Source organism: Haliotis rufescens, unplaced genomic scaffold (assembly GCF_023055435.1).
Source record: "Haliotis rufescens isolate VD_foot unplaced genomic scaffold, xgHalRufe1.0.p SCAF_4, whole genome shotgun sequence".
NCBI lineage: Eukaryota > Metazoa > Mollusca > Gastropoda > Lepetellida > Haliotidae > Haliotis > Haliotis rufescens.
Genome location: NW_025964112.1, coordinates 34,334,723 through 34,362,476, shown reverse-complemented (window position 1 = coordinate 34,362,476; position 27,754 = coordinate 34,334,723). Strand labels below are relative to the sequence as shown.

Genomic DNA, 27,754 nt, shown 5'->3' with positions numbered 1-27,754 from the left:
TTTATTTCCTCATACGCCGGTTGTATCAAACAGAAAGTACGTTATACGGCACAAGTTTTCACAATGGAGAAGGTAATTTTGTTTGAAGTGAGAATGATCCAACCAGGGAACTGTGCACTGAGTGGAGAGAGATAATCTGAGGGAATCGGACAGAAGGTTGGTCATGTTTCGTAAACTCTTTTTTCCACCAAGGATATAGTTTGAACTTACTACAAGCACATACTTGACCCTGAATTTAATATGAAGGCGTATACATTAGACTTCCGGGTTCTTATGTAACAGTGTATAATGTGTGAGCATTTGTTCTTGATATGTATGTTGTTTCGTTAAATCGTGTACCATTACATCATTACAGTCTATATTTTGTAAAGTGAGTCTGAAAATGACTCTTCGGTGTCTCTTTTTGCTCATGTTGAATATGAATATAAATACATAACAACAACAATCTTTGAATTTGTTGCAATCGGGCTAAAGACAATGAAAACTACTCTCCCCCATCGTTGAATGAACATGATAATACTATATTTTCTGATGTTCAGTGTATTACTTTATTCGCTGAAAAGTAGGTTACGCATCAATAAGCCGCTCTGGGGCAATCGCCCGGATGTTTACGTATGACCCCGGTAATATCGAAAGAGAAAGTACAAAAACTGTTGACGTAATCAGAATTTGAAGGTAGCACTGTGCGACAATATCTACATGCGGATTGCACATGGGAGGCAATGTCAAGGTACATACTGTCTCCTTGATTATATAGGAATCAAATTTACTGCATGTCGAATCGGCACCTGCACAGAGCTGGTACTGCATATAATGTAATATAGGCAGTATTGATAGTAACCTGTTAACATAACCGCCAACGCCCAACATATTTGACGACCAGGATGCTTTCTTGTTTTTAATTAGTCACATTGATAGGTCATTAACATAAAAGTAGGTCAATTTTGTTTCGGTGGCGTAGTTAATTTGTAATCGAATTTTATGATGGGGAAAATCAGTCACAAATCGGAAAAAGATGTCAAGTTTAATTTTCTTCTTCAGTTTTGTGAAACATAACCAGAAATACAAACCATATGCCACACATATCTAATTATGTTTTAATTATATATTATATTTATAATGTAATTACCAGTACCACAACGACTCAAAACACCTAGAGTAAAACATAACGAAGTAGTTATCTCCCTTTTCGAAAGTTACACACCTGAACATCTGACACGGAAAGACTTATTTAATATTATATTTTCCTTCAAGGGGGTATACGGCCACAAGTCTTACTCACTCATTTAATGACTGACTTAATGACTTCAAATTTGAGAAGCAGACAAGTAATAAAGTAGTGTTTGTTTTCATTGTTAGTTGGGCCCCTCCCTCCTGTGTTCCCTACAGAGACAACTGAACATATGAAAAATGTTCAATGTTTGGTAGTTTAATCATTCACTTAAATAAGTGCACAAGATTTCTGGGATTGCAGGTCTGTAAATATGCTATACTGTGTCATGAGAAGCAAAATGCCTAATTATCCATGTAGTTCATTAGACAGTGCTTGCCCCAAAAGATTTTCGTGAAAAGGGCCACAAACCCACTGTCAAAAGGTCCAAATCAAAAGGTCAAAAGGGCCATAAACCAAATGTGGTGTTATTATAAATATATAAGTTTACGTTTTGTATGGTTGTCTCAGGGACCAGTGGCTAGGGTCTAACATAATCAGCACATGGCAGTTAGCTCTTCTCATTACCAGTGAAACAACTTAAGGAAGGATTCAACAACTCACCTAATTATAGCAGCTGGTGTGCTAAAGTTGACCACCTGGCAAAAGGAATTTGGCATTATATCCAGGGAATCAGAACTGAGAATGGTTGGCGATGGTATTATAACTAGTTTGGCATTATAGCCAGGTAACTGTAATGGTGGGAATAATCTCATCTGGCAACCTTGGGCATTAAAACCATTTTGGCATTATAACCAGGGTAGACTGTATGTTGTATCTTTATTGATATCATAACAAGTATGTTTCATTTGGTCTGTACAGGGTTATTAAAGTATTTTTTTCTTTCTTACTTGCATTTTAATTTCCATATTCATTATCATTGTCACCCTTTGACATTTTGGTGTGGCCCTTTTGACCTGTTCCCGCCAAAAAGGATGCATGATTCTATATTCAGGGGTCACTGATCAATGGGAATATTCTTTCATTATAGGAGGACATAAGCAGTAATTGTTTCATCCTTGAATGTTAACAAATGAGTATATATCACTCTCCCCCAAATCTCTTACAAATTCTCTTTTGAGAGAAAAAAACACTTAGAAATGAAAAAATGTGTAAACAGTAATATAATAAATGGACCTTTTTTCCTGGTTCTTCTCCAAACTGTATCTTTACTTCACAGCCCTTACCGAGAGCCTCTCCACATTCTCGTAAAATTTGATATAGTCACTATATGGCTGAAATATTGCTGATGCGACTTTAAATATAAACTCACTCCCTCACCATATTCTCATAACATGTACTGCTTCATTATTATTGGAGGGGCATATATGACAGATATAACATTCTTCATCCATTCACTTGATGAATGTACTCACTGTTAACAGCAGGGTTTTACAGGATGCAAAATATTGCATCCTATACTCATAAAAAATATGAATGGGCATGCAGGTACCTTTGAATATTTGAATGATTAGATCTTATCAAAACATGTATGTTAGATTAATCATATATTTCTGATGCGGGTAATTCATGCTGTGTAATGTTTCACTTTAAGTGAATTCCCCTTTCTATGACCCTTGTAGTGCTGAACAGGCTGAAATGACACTGCAGACAGATGGCCAGGATTGTTTATGTTGTGTTGGTCTTAGAGATTGACCATATATACTCTGCACACAAAAAAATGAAACGTAAAGTGATTTTAGATGTAAATGAGGTTATTGATCCAGTGCAACCCCTAAATGTTTGATTGGGTTGGAATCTTTAGACCTGGAGGGCCATAGCATGACCTGCATGTTGTGATTCCTCAAAAAGGCTGGCCGTGCGAGGTTGGTGTCTTGTTGGAAAATGATGTTCGCTTGTTGCATAATGGGGATGACATGGAAGATGAATATCATCCATGTAATATGCCGTTAAATTTCCTAGATTTTGCACCAAGTGTGTTCTACCAGAGTAGGAGATGGCTGCCCACATCATCACACTACCACCGCCAATCTCTCCACTTCCTGTATGCAGTTTCAGGAATAATGTTCCCTGCGATGCCTCTAAACACGACATCTACCATCCGCAAAGTGAAGCATAAAACATGACTCCTCGCAATAACAAACTTGTCTCCATCACAGTTGTGGCCATACTCTGTGACCTTGACACCATTGACTTTGCAGCTGACTATGCAGGTCCATCAAAATGACACCACGAACTGGTCATCTGGCGTGAATATGTTCAGCATGTAAACGGTTCCTCACTGTCTGGGCTGATGTCCTATGCAATCCTGGTATTGCTGTAGTTGTAGAGGTGGCCGTGGTGGTTTTTCACATAAATCTGTCCTGTGCACTGGTAGTGATTCATGGTCAACAGGATGCATTATCCTGTGTGTCTGATAATGGTTCCACTGTCTTGTAATGGTGCTTCATGTTGCATGGCAATGGTTGAAGATGACTCTCCTGTATGCAGTCAGCCAACAGTGTTGTTGCGCTAGGCTTCAGTTGTGGAATGGTTCTGTTCCCTTGCTGTAAGATTGTGATGGCATGCAAATGAAAACCCACTAAAGCACATGCAGGTCATGTTAGTGTGTTTCAGCGCCAGGCTCTCACGGGGTTGTGTTTTTGCGTTTTTTCCATCTTTTCACTAAATTTCTGCAGTACCCAATTTTTTTCACATGAATCAATCACAATCCATTTGTGGTAATAATTTTGTATGGATGTCAGCACCACTCTGTCAGATATTTATTATTTCACATGGGTACATTGTGTGAAGCTTATTTCTGGGGTTCCAGCCGTGATATTGCAGAAAGCTGTGTAAGACCATACTCACTCACTGTTTGTATCTTAACTTGTGCTCCCAAAATGCACACTCCTTTTCCAAAAGCTGTTTCCTCGCTTGAATGTCATGTGTGTATTGCGTCTGTGTTGGTAGGAGGACCATGTCTAAACGTCCACCTTTGAGGAGGGACTCTCCCACAATGAAGGTGAGGAGAACACTTGGGGATGGAGGTGGAGAAGAAGCTCCAGGTGAAACAATGGAGGAGGAGGAGCTGCCATCCACTTCATATGCTCCTGAGAGACCCACCAAAAGTACCGGTAACTGATATTACAACCAACATCTTTCATGAAGTGCTAGGCCAGTGGTACATGGGTGAGGATTTGTTTTACAGATCCACCGGTGCTTTTATTTGAAATTGTGAAATATAATGTGATGCAGGCCCCTATGAAATATATTTATCAACATATGCATTTGCATTATTAGGTATATTCAAATATACATTGGGGGCTTCTGGCTGTGCAAGGTTGACAACCACTGGGTTGATTATATGCAGGCAGCCATAAAACAAATGGAGCATTGCTGACTGCAATGTATTACCTATATTCATTCCACAAAACCCCGATCTTCTGAAACTTAAAATTTATTGCAAGTAGTTATGTTTCAGCAATGATATACACAAATCACAGTAATTGCAATGTCAGCCAGCTGTTCATTATTTAACACTAAGTACTAACACTGCTTATCCTTTACGAACTGAAGTAAGCAGGGTTGCTGACTTGACCTTATAAACTTTTTTTATGTATTATGTAGGTTCTTTAATATGTTGATAAACTTCAAATGTATTCATTAATTAAGAAACCCTGAGCATTCACAAGGAAATGCCCCAGCTTTAATTGAATTGTGAGACCAAGGCTTTCCATTTAAATTTCATAAACTGGCCTTTTGATATTAATGTAATGTTGATTTTGGATTGGTTAAAAGTCAGAATTTGTTTCACACAAAACTTCCATGACAGGAATAGAACCTGCAACTTCACATATAATGCATAGTTTTGTAACTCATTGTTTTCAACTGAGCCACCGGGGCAGGTGATGAAAGGGTGTTTAATCTTACATGTCATGACTTCAGTTGTGTGTATGCTGCATGTGGTCGTTCTCTTTATACAGCGATGCACTGTATTGTTTCACTGTAAGGCATGCCGATGTCTTCTTATTTATTCTGGTATTTCTTACATTAAGACAGTTGATAAGTTGGATAAAAACCTCTACCTTGATCTTGACTGAGAATGTTAACGCAGGGCAGAGAGATATTGGGTAGGACCTCGGAGTCATTTTTTATCCTTTACTATAAAACTAGGGTCCAGAGGACCACCTATTACTGCTTTCAAGAGTCCTTACAGGAAATATGAGGGTCCTGCAAAGTAATGATATGGTGTAGTGTACTGTACTGTAGGATTTAATAAAATTACTTTAATTACAGGATCTTTATATTTCAGGTCAAGAATTTGGTTGGTGCACAATGAATATCTCTCCGGAGGCAAAATATATTTTTTTCTGCATCCATTCTGTACATTTTGCAAACTGGACACACATTTCTGTGTTGCGTAAAATCCTGAGTACTATTGACATTTTGCTGAGTATTCTTGATTCTTCAATCCTAATGCATTTTTATTGTACAGAAATCCATCAGACTGGAGCAGCTGGGAATGCCAACTTGACATCAAGTAATGCATCAGGAAAAGTAGTTGGTTCCCAACAACATGGACCCATGCCATTACATCTTAACATTGGCAAGTTATATATATAATCTCACATTCAACATTTTTCAGTAACCAACAAAGTACATAATGTATCAAAACTGTAAAATGAGTCTAGGTATTATTTTTTTTTTTTTTCATCAGGGTTGCATTTTGATTTTCAAAGGGTGTGGTAGGGTTGATGGGGGAGGTTGGAATACCATCGTGAACACCCACAAACAAATGTTGACTTATTAACAATTAGTCATTGGTCCGTAAGTAAAGGGAAAGAATTTGGTATGCTTCATGGGACGATACAGGTTACAGCTCACCAGAACCGAACACTGTTCAGACTAACAAGGCTGGGTTCATCAATAAATCTTGTTTCCCAATAACTACCGGGTAATACGATTTCATATATGGAATCTGGAATTGATAAGAATATGTATCCCTTGTTCTGTCTATGATGTCAAAGTCAATAGAAGTCAGATTATCAAACATGAAACAGTAGGAACTGTCCTGATAATGATTGGCAGGGATTGAAAGCCGAGCTCACTGATGATGTGATACAGTCCAACACCAATGTATCGAACATTAATGTGGTGAATTTATGGTTGTCTTGAAGTAAAGTGAGTGAGTGTGGTTTAGGCCGCTGTTAGCAATATTCCAACAATATCACAGCGGGGAAAACTGGAAACAGGTTTCACACATTGCATCCATGTTAACAGTCAAAACCAGACTTTGGCATGACAAGCGAACACTTTAACCACTAGGCTAACCATCATGTCTTTTGACATGGCAAAATTCTTAGAAAGATTCATCAGAATACAAAGCCTTTTCAATAAATTAATGGATTTATATAATTTTGTTATTTCTTCAACTCTAGTCTTCACTTAAATGATTCTTAAATATTACTCTCTTACGTTAGAGAGGCTTGGTAACTTGGTTGCCTGCATGTCATAATAACCTGGCAGTCAAGTAAACTTATGTCATGGCCTGCTTGTCCGTTGTCAATTGTCGGTATAGCCATCAGTAAAGATCTTCTGCCCAGCAACCACTGGACCAATGAAGCTGAAACTTCAAACTTCACATGCTTGTTCCCACCAATTATGATCCCAAAATAAGTTTTCAGTATGGCTGCAATGGCCATTACTCAGCCATTTTCTGTGTGTGTGTGTAGTTAGTAGTGGGACTCAAGATGCATGTTATACGATATAGTAAGTTTTGAGCTTTATTTTAAGCTTAAACTTCACAAGCTTGTTCCCACCAATGGTGACATCTGAAATTACACAAGCGATTTGAATCGTGAAGGAGGCACAATGATATGTACGGTACCAAATTCTTTACAAGAAACATGTGCGTCCTGTAATTAAAGTAATTATCAAATCTTACAGTTCACTGACACTTAACGATGTCATTACTTTACAGGACCTTCATGTTTCCTGAAATTAATTATTGGGTCTTCCCTAGACCCCTAGTTGTTTTTATATATGGCCACGGTGAAGCCATTTCAGCTCAATATGTATTCTTAAATTCTTGCAAAATATATTTTTGTTTCTGATATTAGCAGACCTAGGAAGCTGAAGTATGGCCTCTATGTTTGTCTTATGATGACATCCCATTTTGTTCAAACTATTAGGATTTTAGTATTGATTTGTAAAACAATTGGAAAACTTTATGATATCTGAAATATTACTTTCCTAGAAGGTATATATGTCTCAGAGTTGAAACCTTGTGAAAAGTAGGTTTAGCTGATATGTATTGGAACAATGTTCTACAATTCATTCTTGCAGATTTGGAAACACTGTGGAAATTTAGATACATATTTTAGATTTGTTAATACTGACTTGTCCTTAATATTTATGCAGAAAATATCTAAATAGCAATACTGGCAGCAGCTTTTGTTAAGTGACTGTTGACATTTTAAAATGTGAGTTAAGCTAACCAGGTGAGCTACAGTGCTGTGGCACTATCTTTTTATGTCTAAGCATAGGTTATGTATTTATTGTTACAGGTAACATGATTGGCGATCTTGTGATGCAACCATGCATGTCTCAACACAGTAATTCACAGGTATGTTCACAGGTATGTACTCCTTATCAACATCATACACTACTGTGCGCAACATAACATATGACTTCTGCATCATAAGACTACTGTCTGCAACAGAATACACTACTGTGTGCATCATAATACAACACTGTATGCAACATAATAAACTACTGTGTGCAACACAATGCACGACTGTGTGTAACATAAAACACAACTGCATGCAACATAATACAACACTGTGTGCAACATAATAAACACACATATGCACCAAGATAGCTTATAAACGCAAGGTTTTATGTTATAACAAAGGAGACTTTGTTAAATTGAATGATCTCATAAACCTTTCTAATTGGCCTGTATTATTTAATGAATGTACGAATGTTGATGATATGTGTGAAGTGTTGTATGAAAGATTGAATGATTTTGTAACACAATGTATTCCATCTAAAATTGTCACTATTCGACCTAATGACTAACCCTGGTTTGATTCACATTTAAGAAAGGAGTGTAGGATAAGTAATAGGTTACGAAAGAAACCAAAAAGGGGTTATAAGGAGACAGATATTATAGCATACAACAAACAACGCAATAAAGTCAACAACATGAAAAGTTATGTGAAAGAAAAGTTCTATTCTAACATCGATGAATTTCTTTCAGAATTATATACAGTAAATAAACAATCATATTGGAAATTATTATGTCAAAAACTCTGGAACATCTTCGAGTATTCCCCCATTAAGGACACAAGATATGGATGACTGTCCCAATATATTTTCAGATTTCGAAAAATCAGAGAGATTGAATGAATATTTCCAATCCATATCTACCCTAACTGAAGAACGGGAAGAATTACCATATTTCAAGCAAGGCACTACGAGTATTTTTGATAAATTAACTATCTCAGAAAATGAAAGATCTGACGTTATAAAATGTCTTCAAATTAATAAGGCATCTGGTCCAGACAGAATAAGTCATAACCTATTAAAGAAAACAGCATTAGTATTGTCAAAAGCATTGGATCGTGTCTTGCATAGAGGGATTATGTACAAATTAGAAATGTATGGTATAAAAAGGAATTTACTTGAATGGCAATAGTACTCAATCAGTGTTTGTAAGCAGGGCTCTATCCAAGCCAAGGATTTTGAAGGCTGGCGTTCCACAGGGGTCAATGTTAGGTCCCTTTTTAATCATTATATTTGTTAACGAAATTGTTGATGAATTAGATTGCATAGCAAGACTCTTTGCTGACGATACAGCACTCAGCTTTTCTTCACCAGATAATATCAACTAGTTGAATCAACTTGAAATTTAAATCTGAGCAAGCTATGTAACTGGGCAAAACGCTGGTTAATTAAATACAACCAAGATAAAACAAAAGCGGTTATATTTTCATTAAAAGATGAATCAGAACTTATTACCCTTTTCTTTGATGAATGTAAAGTTAAGAATGTTCAAAATTATAAACATTCGGGTATAACGTTTGCATCAAATGCAAAATGTCACGTAGATAACATAATTAAATCAACATCAAAAATGATAAATTCAATGAGAAAATTAAAATTGATATTGAACAGAAATACATTAAATAAAGCATATATAATTTTCATAAGACCCTATTTCGAATATGTGTGTGAAGTGTGGGATGGGTGTAATGTAGAATTATCAACTCAGTTAGAAAACTAGAATCTGCCAGAATAGTTACTGGGCTCCCAAAGTACACTTTGGACAAACATCTGAATTATGCAACAGGATGGGAGACGTTAACAGAACAAAGGAGGAAACGTAAGCTATGTTTGTTCAACAAAATACAAAATAATATTGTCCTAACTCTGTCTTAAAGACATTGTATCAACCACTGTAGGTTAAAATGTATCATATAATTTAAGAAATTCAGGGAATATTGTGATTCCATATACTAGATTAAAACACACAACGTCTTCTTTTATTCCATCAACTGTAAGGTTATGGAACACTATTCCTGCAGCAGGTAGAAATTGTACATCTACATCCCATTTCAAGTCATACATACAAAAAGAGCAAGGTATTGCACCTCCATAGTTTTCTTATGGTGTTAGAAAGTGGTATATCATACTCGATTAAGATACATGGAAAGCCAGTTAAATTATGATTTATACACAATAGAGATCAAATGTGATCCAATATGTCAATGTGGTAATCCATGTGAAAACGCATTTCATTATTTGTTAGGGTGTCCATTATATGTCCACCAAAGAAAATCTATGTCGATAATAATTCAGGACATTTTACAGAACACCCTGAACAACAATGTTAAATTAGATTTAAGTTTGATGTTAAACGGAAATGAATGTCTGTCCATTATCGATAATCAACATATCTTTAAGGCAGTGCAAATGTTTATAAGTCATACAAAGAGATTTGGGTAACATTTTTATGTAAATATACTAGACTCTCTTTTGTACATTTCTTTTATATGTATACACTCATCTTCTTTTCTGTTTTCCTTGTACATGTATATGATTTTCTGTACAAGCTTTTGTAAATACCATGGAGAGGGAGTCCTAAGTTGGATAACTTGTTCCCAATTCATTTCAATCTGAATAAAATATGTTTCAACAAACATAATAAACTACTGTGTGCAACATAATACAACACTGTGTGCACCATGATACACTACTGTGTGCAACATAATACACTACTTGTGCAACATAATACACTACTTGTGCAACATAATACAACACTGTGTGCAACATAATACACAACTGTGTGCAACATAAAACTGCTATGTGGAACATAATGCACCACTGTGTACAGCATAATACACTACTGTGCAACATAATACATGAGGGGGTGCAACATAATACACGACTGTTTGCAACATAATACACTTGCAACATAATACAGCACTGTGTGCAACATAATAAACTACTTTGTGCAACATTATACCCCACTGTGTGCAACAACACACGACTGTGTGCAACATAATACACTTCTATGTGCAACATAATACAGCACTGTGTGCAACATAATAGACTGTGCAACATAAGTCACAACTGTATGCAACATAATGTAACCTTAGGTGTCGGGTACTTTACCCTTCTACCTTTGGTCACTTGTACTTATCAACCACTCCTTGGTTCTAGGGATGATGTAACTCTCTCAAAATCACAAGTCAGATGGTTTGCTCCAGTCCATTTATTGGTGATGGTAGTTATTGTAAATATACACACACAAGGTCCTCAGGTAAGTTCTTGTTGTTGCCTGTATTACTTAAATACAACACATACCTAGATGATGCGTTGAAGATCCTGATAGATTTTCTGATCAACCTCTGATCAGAGAACCTCTCTGTTCAGCCGTGAGCTCCCGAATTCCTGCACCACTCTCGGACAACTAACAAAATACTATCGATGATAGTTTTAGCTCCTCCCACCAAAATCATATTTGACATCATGAGAAATGAGTCATAATGCTCATTTCCCAGTGAACCCCAATTTCCATTGTAATCAGTTTTACTATCAGGCTCTTCTCGACTAACCAACTTTATTACTTTCCTAGGGTCAATGGTCAACTGGGACATACTCATGTAATCAAATACCATCAAATACTCTGTCAGACTTAAAGGCACCAAAAAGATACCTAATCATGTTAGTCGGACATTCCAATCAAGCAATAGTACTGAGAAATATTTGAAAACATCAAGACTGACAATTTGTTCCATCCATTCATTCCCTTCTGGCACTTATATTGCAAGACCGGATTCTACTAATTTCATTTTACCAATGAGTGAGTGAGTTAAAATTTAACATCACATCGGCATTATTTCAGCCATATCGTGATGATCATTTTACCAATGAAAAATTATCTCTATCACTAAGAGAAGCAAAATCAATCATCATTTGTCCTGGGGGTGATGCCCTCACCCAGTACAGTCACTTCTCTCATATGTATCTATATTTTACCCTAAAGCTTGATTTAGTAAACTACATTTTAAGTAAATATCAAAAACCCTTTTTCCAAAATACCCTGGTTATAATAATACACTACTGTGTGCAACATAATAAACTACTGTGTGCAAAATAATCGATGAATTGTGCATCCTAAGACTACAGTCTGCAACATAATAGACTACTGTTTGCAACAAGATACGACTGTGTGAAACATAATAGACTACTGTCTGCAGCATAATACACTATGGTGTGCAACATAATACACCACTGTGTGCAACATAATAGGCTACTGTGTACAACATAATAGACTACTATCTGCAACATAATACTCCATTGTGTACAACATAATACACCACTGTGTACAACATAATACACTACTGTCTACAACCTAATATACTACTGTGTGCAACATAATAGACTATTGTCTGCAACACAATAGAGGTCCGTTTCCCTTTATCGTCATTATTATAATTTCAGATTGGGCCTGGTGTTGGAGATGATGACACTGATACTGGTAAGAGGACTAAACATATCAAACATTGAAATATCCTACTTTAAAGAACTGGGGATCCACAAGTAAATGTTTGGTCAGAATACAGAAAACAACTAAATGTCAAGGAAACAGTCCAATTGAGACATTTTCCTCATCTCTGAAAATATTTCAGCAGGAATTAGACCTTTTGGAAGGGAAAGACTGTACTGGTCCACAGTTCTGCTGTATGTTTTTTAGGCAATAGATACGTTGTTTTGCTAAATATATGTTCAGAGATCATCTTCAGAAAGCTGAAACTTTGCATGGATCATTAAATCACCATTAGAAGGGCTGTTTGTTAAAAGTCGCATATTATAAGTAGGCAGTGGTGAAATTGTATGGATTGAACTGATTTGTTTTGACTGTATGTTTGAATTGAAAACTGAGCATGTTCATTTAAATCAATAAAATATGGATCAAAAGTTTAAAATTTCTCCTCCAAAAATAAAGGCAATAAGCATAACATTAAACATTTTACAAATATCCCAAAATGTTTTCCCGAATTATATCTGTCCAAACGTTTGTTGTGTATATTTATAGCTACTATTATCGATAAAGCTTTTTTGGTCATTGGTCCTTGTCTACACAAATCAGCATCCATGAAATTTTGTAGCTTCAACTTTTTTCACTGAAATCCTAACAGCACAAAGCTGATCATGCATTGCATGGATGGTCCTATAGATAACATAGCTCACTCATATTTGTTGAAATTATTTCCATCCAAAGTATTGTTTGGTTCTCCTGGCAAAATTAACTCACTTCTTCTGTTATGAAATACAGTTGATCCAAAGGCTATGGAGCCAAAAGTAAAATTTAACTCAAAGAGAAGACAGCTGGGTTTCATTGAAAACATATTTATTTACAATTGTTTGATTGGCATTCTAGAAGTTGGTGAGTAAGTAAGAAAATGTAAATAGTCTGGATAACTATTTCTGGTTTATTGCATATGGCGACGTTTCAATGTAGATTCTAAAACAGTTATCAAACTGGAGTGACAACAAGTGAACAGAGGTGACATGTATATGCATGACATGTTGTGATAAGAGGCAGCTTAACATTGACAACAACAGGTAATCAATAACAAGTAGATACAAGTACAGATAATTGGATGAAGCCAAATGTACAGTGAGAATAATAAATCACACACAGGTAATGGAGCAAGATGTACAGTAAGTATAAGGATGAAAAGAATTACACAGTTGTGACAAGCTGATTAGATCCTAATTAAGGTAGTCTATTCTCTGATTAGAACTTCATAGGCAGACGAGATGTACACTTCATCTCTGTTGACCAAAGGTTTGTGACTCTGGATTTCTATAGCTTCTGAGAGTTTTCTTTTGGTAAAGTCCTGATGTTTGGTTGAGAGGATATTGACTTTGTCATCCTCATCCTTACTGTACGTCTGGCTTCATTACCTGTGTGCTTCATCACCTGTGTGCTATTTGTTATTCTCACTGTACATTTGGCTTCATCCAATTATCTGTATGCTACTTGTCAACTATTATCTGTTGTTGTCAAGGTTAATTTGCTGCTTATCACAACATGTCATGCATATATACCTCACGTCACTTGGTTGTTGTCACTCTAGCTTGATAACGGTGTATTAATCTACATTGAAATGTCACTACATTCAATAAACCAGAAGTTGTTCTCCAGAAAGTTTTCTTACATATTTGTTCATAGTCAAAATTTGTCAATTCAATTTGAAACACTTTTTGTGGACAAACATTATTAAAACAAACACCTATGTAATCAATAAGTATTTGAAAATATCTTGAAAGGTAATCTGTTTTCTCCCTGATCATTTAGGTTTTTACCCCCTTGCTTCTTGGCATTTTGGCATCAAAACTCCATGATGCAGAGACATAATTGTTTGGGCCATATTCATGATCAGTTGAAAGTAGTTCACAATTTCCCCAGATAATGATAACTGGATAATTTCTTAAAATCAAAATGTTAAATCTTGAAACAGGTTATCAACACAGACATTTATCATTTTTCTACAGATTCAGTGTTGGCCACTTATGGAGTGTTGGGCGAGGAGCTCTACAAATGTATCAAGCAAGAATTTGTTGACAATGTCGACCCAAAATACCTACTTACTCTGCTACCTTTAGGGCCTGCTGTTGAGGTAATTTTGTTTCTGTTTGTTTGTTTGCTTGTTTGTTGCATATAACAATATCACATATAGTACCGATATGGGTAGCTGTTATGATACTGGTTTCTTGAGATTTTTAATTGATGAAACTTAAATCTGAAAGTATTTCTTATCAAGGATTCCAAACTAAGTACCCTTGACAGGCAAATTGGGGAGAGATTGTAATTAAGTAGCCCTATGTAAGTAGGGATGTTTTAAGATTTTGCCTGAATTTCACCACTGCCCCCACAGCACTTTGTTGTTGAAACTATAAATTTTGGGGATATCATATAATGCATATCTCCAATAATTACCCATGTTGTGAAGATACAGGTGGTAAGATACTAAATTCGTACATCACACGTGTGTTGTACAAGGTTGACCTAGTTTTATTCATTTTGATTGGGTAACCGTGACCTCTGCCACACAGGAACTACTTTTTGCATTCATAAAAATCATGAGACGTCATTCACTTTCACAAAACGGTACGAGACAGAACTGAAGGAATTTCATGACGAGATATTTACAACACTTTATTAAATGAAACAAGATAGTCACACACATCAAATTCGCTTTGCAGTCTATATTAGTTATGCATAGAGCTTCTACAGACATTATATAATCGAGTTATATCAATGTACGACTACCAATAGATCGAGGGTCCCTTTGAGCATGACGCACCAGACCACTTTCGTGACTTTCAATTTGATTTAACGTTAAAGGTTACGCGTGGTGAAATGAAGTCAGTTTAAACTGTCTCTACAGATACCTATGCTTAAGCAGGATGCTCTGGTTGTGCCATCAGTGTCCTCTTTGAAGCGTATTTTGTGACATTGCTTCCAAAGGTGTTAATTGTTCATGAATGAACATACTAGACTGCAATACCAGATCATTCAAAGTGAACAGTTCCAATACAAATCATTCGAAAACTCTGTGGAAGTGTGCCTGACTTCTGATTTTGTTGCCAAAACATCCCAAATGTGAACAATAACAGTTCCTATTGATCTCTAGGCGTAAAACACTGTGAGTATATCACAGTTGTCTTTTCTTATTCCAATGGTGACCTTGCCCATCGTTCGAAGCTGTCACTTGATTTCCACGTCTTCAGCATAGGGTCGTAAGTTAACATAAATGTCTTTGGCGAGCACTCTGGTTTCCCTATTCCAAACCTTAGACGCGATGTTAAACCCCATTTCACCCACCTCACCGTCAACACAACAAAGTGAGAAATGTCTGCAGTTCATTGGAGCTCTCTTCAAGCTGGGCATGATGTTGATCGCCCCAGACAGATGGACGAAGGGACAACATTTCATGCCGTTGGCACTCAGACACCCTCCTCACATTCGCCAATTGGACAGAAGAGCTCTGAGTGTCGTACCTCATGATCCAATCAAACAATCTCTCTGTCTTCTGGGATATCAACAACATGGGCTCCACCAAGTCTGCGTCCCTCCAGTCTCTGACGATGGCATTTTTCCAGTTGATCGACTCCCTGGGCATTCAGGTCCGAGAATGACACTTCCCAGGGATCATAGCAGATTCCCTATCCAGACCAGACCATTCATCCCCTATGGAATGGGGCCTACATCCAATGATTTTCCAGTAGATTTGCTGCCGTTATCCCTGCCCAGACATCAACCTCCTTGCCACCTGGTTCAGAAATGGGCTTCACTCATTGTACCCATGTCAGGAATCGAACCCGGGTCTTCGGCGTATTGAGCGAACGCTCTAAGCACTAGGCTAACCGACCGCCCCAGCAACAATGGCTAGAGTCAATGAGATTCATGCTCTTGATGTCACAAGATTTCAGTTTGAGAGGCACAGTCATAAGTCTAAAACTTACATTCTACATTATTTTGTATATGAATTTACTTATCCTATCTCTCATTATATGCCTGGCCGACCATCCCCGCATCACAGTTACACCAGCCAGTCAGCTCTGAGATAGAGAATGATTTAGCATTGGGTGTCAGGTGATCAAACCACTAAGTTCAGGCCACACGTGATTACAGTGTGTGGCCCATTTGTTTGGGTAGTGACTGTTGATGCGAGGGGCATTGTAATTTAATATTGCATTCAATGCAATACTGTTAAATTATTTATTAAAGCTTTTTCCTCTTTATTGGTGCTGTTATCAGTGAAATAGAAGTCACCTTGATGAAGCCATCACTTTAGCTATAACTGTATTAACATGAATTAGGAAAAGTTGTATTCCCATTGGGGAATTTGGGACCGAATATTGACATTTGAGGAGGTCTAGATGAATCCCTATCAACTTTCAATAAGGTGGTGAGCCACAGTGCCCATGTACATTTATCAATTTCAGGAGAGACTTGGTGAAATTAGAGATACACATGGAAGACGAGAGGGTGCCAGAAAGTTGCTCCTGGAAGTGATGAAAACAGGTCCTGATTGGGCTGATGACCTGGTCAAAGCACTGAGGCATCCAACTATCAAAATGGACTTCCTTGCTGATATCATAGATGAAAAGAGAAGGCAGCTTCAAAGTGGTAAATGCCTCACATGAAATTCAGTGTTTCAAAATAAACATGAATGTAAAATCATCAGGGTTAGAAATTTCTTCCTTTTCATTTTCACTAGTCCATAAATATGATCTACTGCATCCCTTCTCCTTTGTGGAAAAAGTCCACAAGGAAGTTTCCTGAATGTTATGGACTAACAGACTTACCGTATTCGACGAAATAAGCGCCCCGCTCTAATAAGCGCCCACAGTGATATTTGCTAATATATTGGCTAGTGAACAATCCAAATTAGCACCCCTTCCGATTGATCAATGTACACAAGACTTATTTATTTGCGTATAATACGCACTTGTGTGTTTTATGCACCTTAAATATGGGCAATTAAATTCTGAAAAAATATATCTGTCATATATAAACATTTCAGGCTGTCAGCATAAACGACAAAATTTATCTTTCAACTCTGTTTTTTTCCCCAAAATAATATTCTTATAAGAGCCCCCATATTTCTAATTTTTAGAGCGCCCTGGGCGCTTATTACGTCGAATACGGTATGTCAATTTTGTATCCTGAAAAGGGTCCTTGTTACAACTCTTTACAGATTTAAGGGTCCCAGATAAAATACTATAAACAGACTACTGTGAAACGACCGATTCCGTGGTCTAGTGATAGAGCGTCCGCTCGGAGAACGGAAGGTCCAGGGTTAGATCCCAGTGTGCGTCAAACCAAAAGATGTTAAAAGATGGTACTTGTTGTTACCGTCTGAAGCTCGGCATTAAGGGTCTAAAACAAGGACTGGTCGGCTCGGAGTCAGCATACTGTGTCTGAGTTGGGTATTCATGTTAAAATGTGGCATGGTATCTCAGTGAGCTAGCACTATATATCGGCATCAGTCCGGACTAGTACAAGCAGCCACACACACACACACAAACATGAGCATGCACATCGCTATATAAGTGTAAAAACCTTGGACGCGATGTTAAACCCCATTTCACCTCACCTCACCTACTGTGAAACCCTTCTAATTAGGTTGGGATTGTTTCACGTGAGATCATCTAGATGATGGCCCAATGAAACTTCACTTGAGATATGATATCGCCACAGAAAAAATATATGTCAGGCAAAGGACTGATTATGGTTTTTTTATGATAGCCAATTCTTCACAGCAGTAACTGAAAATGATGGGCAAACAGTAAGCATTGATGATGTTGTGGTGAGCTGAAGACCAGAATCACTCTTAAGAGTATTCTCATCACCCTGGGGCTATGATTCTGTAATTTGTTTGTTACAAATTGTGTCTGTTCTATAACAATTCTTCTTGTTGTACATAGGCTTATATGCTTATGGCCTGTAGATTAAATATATTTGGTCCAGCTTTTTTTCCCGACCAACATTAATTGTGTGGAAGACTACCTCTACTGAAGAGTTTTCACTATATTTTTATGATATCTTAATTGAATAATAGCAGCTTTTGTCCGAAACATAGCTTCTTCTTGATCTGACTTTGATGGGTTCAGGATCAGGAAATGCTATGTGAACTTAAAGTATAAATAAGCAATAAAATCCATTCAGTAAGCATATCTATATATCCATAGTCTGTTGTCGTTCCATAGAAATTGATGCCTGAGTAAAATATGCATGCAGCTTATTGATCATGAGCATGTACATATAATCAACCACAGTTTCATACTGTAACCATTCATTGTTGACTTGTTTTCTAATCTTTGTCTTCAATGGGACAAACAATTGCTTTTATTACATTACTACTCCATCATACCTGGGTGTTTGTCAACATTTGTGACTGCTAAATTTTATATTATTTCTCCTTTGAATTTTTAACCAAAAATATTTTTGAAAGCTTTTAGTAATAGTTACAATAGGTACCTGACATCAGAATATAGAGAGTGAGCTTAGCTTTCACATGGGACTTGGTGATGTTTGAAGCTATTGCATATATAATCAGGTGAGCTACAGTGCTGTTGTCGTATTTTCACCATTGAGCAAGAGTAACAAAATGAAATTTGCGTTGTGATTATATTTCTGAATGTTATGCTAGTAAAGTTAGTAGTAACCATATGGTCAAATAACATTTCATTGTCACTAAGCCATTCCACAGATAGAGCTACAGCTCTATTCCTCTGTTTGCAGAAATAAGAAATATCACCTCTCAGCAAGGCAATCAGACCACAAAATATGAGACGCCTGAAAGCAGTAATGCACCATTGTATCAACAATCCAAGGAGATGGACATTATTATTAGTAAGTCAGATTATTTCTTTCCCAAACACAACACATTGCAATTTCCTCCTGGACTTCAGAACCCCAAACAATGCCCTTCCTCCTCCATAAGGCATTACAGTGCCAGAGAATTTTAGATTTTCAGTAAGTGAAGGTTGTTTTAATCCTCATCCGTCCTAACTATATGACTGTGGCCAACCATTATGTAACCAACCACAATTTATCTACCATCCCCTTTTATTTCTCAGGTTAATCATGATAACTCACACATCATACACATCTGTAAGACTGTTAGATGTGTGTGCATACAGCACCTGTTCTATAACAGCAATTCTTGTTGTACATTGGCTTATATGCTTATGGCCTGTAGATTAAGTATACTGAACAACAAAAGTTCCTGTGACATTGAATAAGATTAAATGCAAGTTATATTTTTTACCAAATCTGAAACAATTTCGGTTTGCAATAGAAAAAAGACTCCTGTAAGTGTTCAAATGGTTTAGTTGCCATACTGACTTCAGAAAATGCATGATATCATAAAAAACATGAACATGCCAAAATGTCAATTTACAAATCAATAGCTTGTGTGTCCACCTCTGGTTGTGATGCAAGCAACACATCTTCGTCTCATGGAATGAACAAAGTCCTGTGGGATATCTGTCCATATCTGATGGAGCATGTTTCGAAGTTCCTGGAATGTCTGTGGAACATGTGGTTGACGTGGAAGGGGCCGATCCATCTCATCCCACATCTGCTCGATTGGTGAGAGATCAGGGGAGCGAGCCGGCCAGGGGATGACATTCACGTTGTTTTTTTTAAGGGAATCCTGAACAAGTCGAGCAATATGAGGCCGGGCGTTGTCATGTTGAAAGGTAATGCCTGGGCCGTAACGACGCAAAAACAGTAGAACAACAGGGCTGATGATCTCGTAGTGCTGTCCTTTGAGATTTCCCTCTACCACTATCAAACGGGTCCTCTGTCTTGCTGTAATCCCACCCCATACCATAACACTGCCGCCCCTGAACCGATCTTCTTCCATGACACAATGATTGACGTAACATTCAGCTCGATGTCAGTACACTCGAATCCGTCCATTGCTGTGGCTGAGGTTAAAACGAGACTCGTCAGTGAATAGAACTTGTCCCCACTGCATGGCCGTCCAGCGTAGACACTGTCTGCACCACTGTAGATGTGCTTGAAAGTGGTTTCCTATCAAAATGGGATGTATGGCAGGTCTTCTGGCGACAATCCCTGCACATCTGAGGCGACGACGTACCGTTTGTGAAGATATTCGTCGAAGGCCAGGGATGTTTCTTGCAGTCACTGTTGCTGGCTGGAATAGTTTCGTAGTTGTGTTGTTCGAAACCAGTTGTCTTGTCGATTATTAGTTATGTGTGGCCTGCCACTCCGAGGATGGTCTCTGACTGCATTCGTCTATTGCCAACGTTGCCATAAACACCAAATAGTGTTTCTTGTAAATTGTCTTGCAACATCACATTGACTTGATCCTGCTTCAAGCATACCAATGGCTCGCAGACGCTAATTTTAGGACAGGCGTGGCATTTCGTAATGTTGAATAATTGCGTAATTTTGTTGTTTTTCTGAGTGGTTGTTGTCAGCTCGATGCTAAACAATGCATATGGAATCCCGTTAACGCACATGTTTTTATACGCATTCTTGGGTAGTGAAATGCATGGGGCTTGCATAAAAGTCAACTTTTGCATGGAATGCATGCTTTTCTGTAGCAGTTGCGTTTTTGTGACTTGATTCCATACATGTACTAAAATAGTGAAAACCAAACTTTACTTATTTGAAAAATACACTAAAATATTGGTGTCACAGGAACTTTTTTTGTTGAGTATACATGTATATTAAATATGTACCATGAAAAAATAAATCAGTTAGCTTATAGGAAATATTTAAATGAGACACCCCTACAATATAACCCTTGTATACATGGTTTTCATTAACTAAGATATTGTTTATATTTTCATACAGGAAGAAGTGACATTTATCGGAGAAAATGGCAAAAAGAACTATTCTGTCGAACATATGCCACTACACAGGCCATGAAAACACTCAGGAGTAAACGGTCAGTGTTCCTTACTGGGCGATCTGGAGATGGGAAGACATCTACTGCTTATCATATTCTTGAAGAAATGATGAAGGAAACTGAATCATATAAAGCATGTGTTGTATCTGAGCTTGAGGAGATACAACATTTAGCAGCAAACGAATCATATATCATACTTGTGAATGACATATTTGGTACAAGTACCTTTTCTCTTTTCCATTTTGAAGCATGGAAACAACATTTCCAGCTTATAGAGGCATTAGCTTGTGAAGGAAAAGTCTACTTCATTGCCACATCACCAAATCACATTGAGTTTAAAATTCAAACATCAGACATTCCTGTTCTGAAAAACATCATTGACATGACATCAACAACATATATGCTAAAGAAATATGAAAAACTTCAAATGTTAACAGAATATTTAGGAAAATATGACTTGACCATGACAGCAGCTGACAAAGACACTGCAGTAAGATCTGAAGTTTCAGTAGGATTTCCCCAGTGTTGTAAGCAATATGTTACAAACCAAGATGTCCACAAGGATGGATCTAAGTTCTTTCAAAGGCCCCTTGAATTACTCAAACAAAGAATATCATATTTGAAAGAACATGACAAATTTGCCTATATCATTTTGCTGATAGGTCTTCTTGAGAGAGGTAGAATCTTTTTGGACACTATTTCTGATCCACCTTCACATGTTGATCACTTGATTCAGCTTTATGGTGTAAGTGAAAGTGCTTTTAAACAAAATATCAAAGACACAACAAATAAACTGTGCAAGCTTGGCTACTTGGTGCGCCATGAAAGGGATGACACATTTGAGTTTTCACATCAGTCAGTTTATGATGCTGTTTGCTTAACTTTTGCACCAATGGATGAGAGAAAATTACTTGAGATATGTCCAACAGAATTTTTAATTGGCCACACAGATATTTACACAGAAGAGAAAACAGAGACAACCATGGTTCAAATAAAAGACAAATGCAGAGATGTTCTCATAGAAAGAATAATAAAAGAATTAAGAAATGGTGAATGCAGAATAATTGAACATAAATCATTTTGCAAAAAGGAGTTTGTGGATGTTATCTTTGGCAAAGAAGACTTCACCAAAGCCCTTGTTGATATGTTGACAAAAGCTGAAACCTCAAAAATGTCAATCAAAGTTATAAAAACTATCACTGAAGTGAAGAAGTATACACCATTTTTAGTGAAACTTTTGAAATCGCTTGATCAAAGTGAAGAACATGTGAAAGCTGAACTTTTACATGACATCCTTGAAGGAGCATGTCATTCTGGAGACATAAATATGTTTGAAGTAGTCATTGCAAGGGGTGGGCATCCTTGTGAGAACTGTTTAATGGTAGCTGCAGAAAGTACCAGAGATCGTCCTGAAATCCTGCGACGATTGACAAGAAAACGTGAGAAAACATTTCAGAAAAAGATTGTCAAAGTCCTTGTGAAGAAACAACGTGTAGAGACTTTGAAAGACATAACAAATTCAGTTAACTGGTTTCCTTTTCACATACCAGCAAGGACATTTAAACTTTTTAACAGTGCTTGTGTAAATGGGAATTTCAAGATGTTTCAGTTGCTAGAAGACAATATCAAAATGCCTGTAAACACTACTGAGCTATTAATATCAGGGATAATAGGTGGCAACAAACAAATAGTGAAGAGGTTATTGAATGCTGAAAACATCAATGATGTTGATGATCTTGGGAGAACACCTCTTCACCATGCATGTTACAATGCACCTGATCTTTGTCAGATGTTAATCGATAAATGTGCCAGCTTATCTCAGACAGACAACAGAGGAGCAACACCATTCCATATGGCATGTCAGACAAAGGACAGTAACACACTGAGGCAACTACTGGATCTTGGTTTTCAAGTGACTGTAACTGACATTCCAAAAACGGACACCCAAGATGCGAAGAGGATTTCACCATTGCATCTTGCAGCTTTGAATGAAAAGGGATCTACTCTTGTTGAACTCCTGGTAGAAAATGGACCAAGAAATATTGAAATGATAAACTTTGCAAACAGAAATAACTCCACTGCTTTACACATTGCTAGCCAGATGCCACATGGAGATAAGATGATTGTGAAGTTGATGCAGAAGAGTGCTTCCCATCATTTAGAAGATACACAAGGAAAAACACCATTGCATCATGCAGCAGAGGCCAATATTCCCAAGAACATTGCGTGTCTGTTAGATTGGAAAGCAAAAGTTAATGTGTGTGACCATGATGGTAAAACACCTTTACACTATGCACTTTGCCAAAAAGATATATCAAGAGATGAAGAGGATGCTCTGGCTGATTCTGTAGACTATCTGTTGCAACATCATGCTGATGTCAATCTTTCTGATTCACATGGAAATACTGCTTTACATATTGCAGCTAAACATCAAGCCCCATTTCGGATTGTCCAGAAGCTACTGCAGCAGTCTCATACAGATGTCATTCTCAACAAAGATGGGCTGTCACCTCTGCATCTTTATCTGTCCCCAGTGGCACTACTAGATGTTACTGATTTACTCCTGAAAAGGTTTCCTCAAATACTCAAAACAAAAACAGGTGATGGGAGATCAGTGCTACATGTTGCTCTAGTTAAAAAATCACCTTATGACATTGTAGAACTTTTGCTGCCTGATTCAGATACAAAGTCAGTTGGTTGGGAATCTATCAATCTTGACTATTTGTTCAAGATGTTTGATGAAGAACAAATCATCTATTTCTTGAGGCATTGTGCACCTCATTTCCCAAAGTCAACTAAAGTAAATATTATGCACCAGCTTTGCAGCTTGGAGATGTCACATCCGAAATGGGTGGAAGGAATGAATCTGCTAGATGTCAAACTTTTTGTGTCAGAACCGGATAAAAGTGGGTTAAGTGTTTTACATAAAGTGGCAACATCATGTTTAAGGCTTAAATACCTTGTCTGTATGGGAGCTAATGTTAATATAACAGATCACTCGGGCAGCACACCACTACACTTTGCTGTAAACAAGGTGGATGCTGTCAACTATCTTCTGGATAATGGTGTTTTTCCTTGTACGCCTGACCAATATGGCAGTACACCTCTCCATGTTGCTTTAGAACATGGGGTGACTGATCGAGCTGTGCTTAAAAAACTTTATGAACCTCTGATGTCATGTTCAACAGACATTGAAAAATTCTTCCCATTTCTTCACACAGCAGCAAATTTCTCCACTAAAGAGGTGGTTCAGATGATAATTAGCCTACAACCTGTGACAGAAAGAAAGCTTTTCATGGAGGACAGAGATGGCCATCTCCCCATACACTGTGCTGTGGCTGGTGGTGACCTGGAGGTGGTCAAAGTGCTGACTGCAGCCATGAAGGCAGCAAGAAGCAGCTATCAAGCAGCTGCAGATGCACCTGGTCAGGACGGAGGCAGTGAAACTTGCCAGCTCAATCTACAGGAGATAGTTCCTTTGGGAGAAAATGGAGATTCACTGCTGCACGTTGCAGTTAACGGTCCTTCTCTTGAAATAATAGGATTTCTGATTAAGGAAGGATTCCATGTGAACAGTTGTGACAAATCTGGAAATACACCACTACACAGAGCCATGTTTGGAATGTCACAGTATGACATGGTAATGTGTCTGTTGAAGGAAGGAGCTGATTTGAATTGTTTCAACAAAGAGGGATTGACCCCTTTTCATATAGCCTTGACTTTGGTTGGTAAATCTAGAAATCTAGATTTTGAACTGCTACTAAATCATGGGGCTTCCACCACTACCTGTACGCCGCATGATCAGAAAACCCCTCTACATCTCTTGTGTGAACCATTTGGGATTCATCATACCCAGATTTCTGACAATTCTTACTTTCAAAGAATGTTGAGGTTACTGATAGAGAAGGATTGTGATGTTAATGGGAGGGATTCGAAAGGTCAGACCCCCCTCCATGTGGCTGCTGGGGTTGATAATGCTGAAGCTATTGACATCCTACTTGACAATGGAGCAGAGATTGATGCAGTTGACAATGAAGGCAAGACACCTCTCCACCTAGCCTTAAACAAAGAAACATATGAAAAAAAACATTACTGCCATCCATGGACTTATGCCGCTGCTTTGAGTTTGGTTGAGCAACGTGCCAACCCACATGCCATCGTTCGTTGTGGACAGACCCCACTTTGTATACTGGCATCACTGGATAGTGGGTTATTGCCACAGCAAAAACGATTAAAGAAGATACGCCAGTTGCTAAATGTCTGGGAGGAGTTGAAGGATGTCTAAATAGATGTTTTCATTACCTAAGTGTCCAGTGTTCATATAGTCATCTACACGTACACAAATATTTGTTACATACCAGTGATTGTTCAATATAGAAAGATCTGGCTCTGAAAATCCTGACAAAATTGACAAAAGTTGCTTTGAAGGTGTCCTTTGTAAACAACATTTCATTAGTAACTGTCCTTTGATTTTTCTGGACAATTGGAAGCTGAACATGTGAGAAACAGAGTTCGGATCTTTCTTGTTCCCTTTACACACAACAGTTGTAAAAACAGTTCACCTGTGCTTCAAGGATACCTCAGAACTTTAGATATAGCCTCTATATATTGAATACCTATTGGTTGTGAGCATGTACATAGTCTGTTTGACATGTTGTACAGCTTTATTACAATTACTTATGTGTTCTTCCTTTGAATGTTATTATTTGTGTTTCCTTTCTTCGAGAACTTCCATTTTACAATTCATATTTTCAACTTATGCCCCAATCAAACATTTAGTGTGTTGTACATAAGATTAGTGGTATTTTCTTTTATCATGGTATAGATAAGTGAGGTACTTTGAGGATTGGACTTACGATAATCTGTGTGTTGTGCAGAGTTACATCCCTTAGTTTGAATCTCTGATTATGATCTTCTGTTTATCATCACCATACCCATACTCATCCTTATTACAAGTCACTTTTGGTTGTTAATCAAGAGGGGGCATGGGTGGTCCAGTCATATAAGCTGCTGAAATTGGCTCTGCAGAATTGTTTCCCTTTGGCATGCCAGAAACTTATGATCATGGGTTCAAATCCTGGTCAGCAATGTTATGTCAGCACCATAACCATGCTTGTTTCACCAAAGTTGTAAACATCTGAGACCTGCATCTGTTCAGGCTTCACTCCAGCATGAAGGTGGAACGCTGTCAGGTGACTTGAGGGGCTGTCGGGTAGCCTAGTGGTTAAAGCGTTCGCTTGTCACACTGAAGACCTGGGTTCGATTCCCTACATGGGTACAATGTATTAAGCCCATTTCTGGTGTCCCTCACCATGATATTGCTGGAATATTGCTAAAAGTGGCGTAAAACCATACTCATACTCATGTAACTTGAATACATTTAAAGCGGTGTTTAACCCAACTCACTCATTGTCAATCAAGAATAAGTTTGATATTCCTAAAATACTAGCTTTTCCGCATCCACTCACTCCCCCGACTAGGTTATATTCAAACCCTATTCATGTTTTATTGGTTAAATGTTTGTATATAGCACATATAGCTTATAACCATATGTTGTTTAAATTGTATCAGCAATATTCTAGCTATAGGACGACGGTCTGTAAATAATCAAGTTTGGATCAGACAATTGATTGATTGAGTGATTGACATCATGAGCATCGATCTACGCAATTGGGATATGATGACAGACATGGACAATGTGAGTGACAGTGAATATCATACCAGTTCACCAGTATGACAACTGGGGCATCAAAGATGAGTTCACATACATCTATGTACTTAGTTAATGATATGTCATAATTATCGCCTTTGCATTATTTTTTGGTGTATTTACTCTGTAAATAATATTAATATTAATAATTAATCTGTATATCAGATCGGTTCTAGGACATTGACTAATTGTCATCCAAATTATCCAAAAGATGTGTTTCAAGTTTTGGTAATGACAGAAGAATGTCCTATCAAAAGTCAATATGCAATTGGTCAGTATTTGGTCTCCAGCAAAATCACTACTTGCTAAAATTGTGATTTATGTGATTGTGAGATATATGCACTATCTTATGCCAAAGTTTCCAATCTCTCAGGTTACTAAAAACACAAACTATTTATGGAAAATAGTTTGTTACAACTACAAGGGGAAATAGTAATAACGGTAAACAGAGGTTATGTCTGCTGTGTTTTGAGTATAGAGATATGTTATTGTAAATTTGATACTTCTAAATAATATTTGAAAATGAATGTTTATACCATGATAATAATAATAATAATAATAATAATAATAATAATAATAAAACATACTGTAACAATGGTATCAGGGCAACTCCTCCTTGGAAAACTGCCCCAATTGGTATATGGATCGAACCACCATGCCACCAGAACAAGCAACATGTAGGGATGGCATTCAAGGGTACATGGCTACCTTCAGAAGTCTTATCCTAACATCAATGAATCCATAAACTCCCTGAGACACTTGAAACAGTGGACAGAGCTAGGAAGCTGATGTATGAGCATGGTGCAGTACCACCACCTCAGATGAAAGTCTGCCGAAGTCAAGCTAGCTAATGGAGAGAAGACAAACCTTGAAAACACTGATGTGGTAGGTCATTTTGTGAAGCATTGACACTGAGAA

At 37.5% G+C, this 27,754-nt stretch overlaps 1 protein-coding gene across 5 annotated transcripts; it reads left to right on the top strand.

Annotated features, from left to right (window-relative positions):
- On the top strand, window positions 1-27,369 carry LOC124149873. 5 transcript variants are annotated; one of them, XM_048381951.1, is made up of 9 exons: window positions 1-156; window positions 4,124-4,287; window positions 5,649-5,759; window positions 7,720-7,790; window positions 12,164-12,200; window positions 14,225-14,349; window positions 16,682-16,865; window positions 18,984-19,094; window positions 21,072-27,369. In XM_048381951.1, exons 2-9 carry the CDS (start codon window positions 4,131-4,133, stop codon window positions 25,409-25,411), a joined length of 5,136 nt encoding a protein of 1,711 aa, XP_048237908.1. In that variant the 5' UTR covers window positions 1-156; window positions 4,124-4,130; the 3' UTR covers window positions 25,412-27,369. The 5 variants fall into 5 exon arrangements, with proteins under 5 accessions (XP_048237908.1, XP_048237906.1, XP_048237907.1 ...); XM_048381949.1 differs by lacking the exon at window positions 1-156 and adding an exon at window positions 656-730 and having other exon boundaries at window positions 4,124-4,281; XM_048381950.1 differs by lacking the exon at window positions 1-156 and adding an exon at window positions 656-730 and having other exon boundaries at window positions 7,720-7,778.
- Window positions 27,370-27,754: the final 385 nt, after the last annotated feature.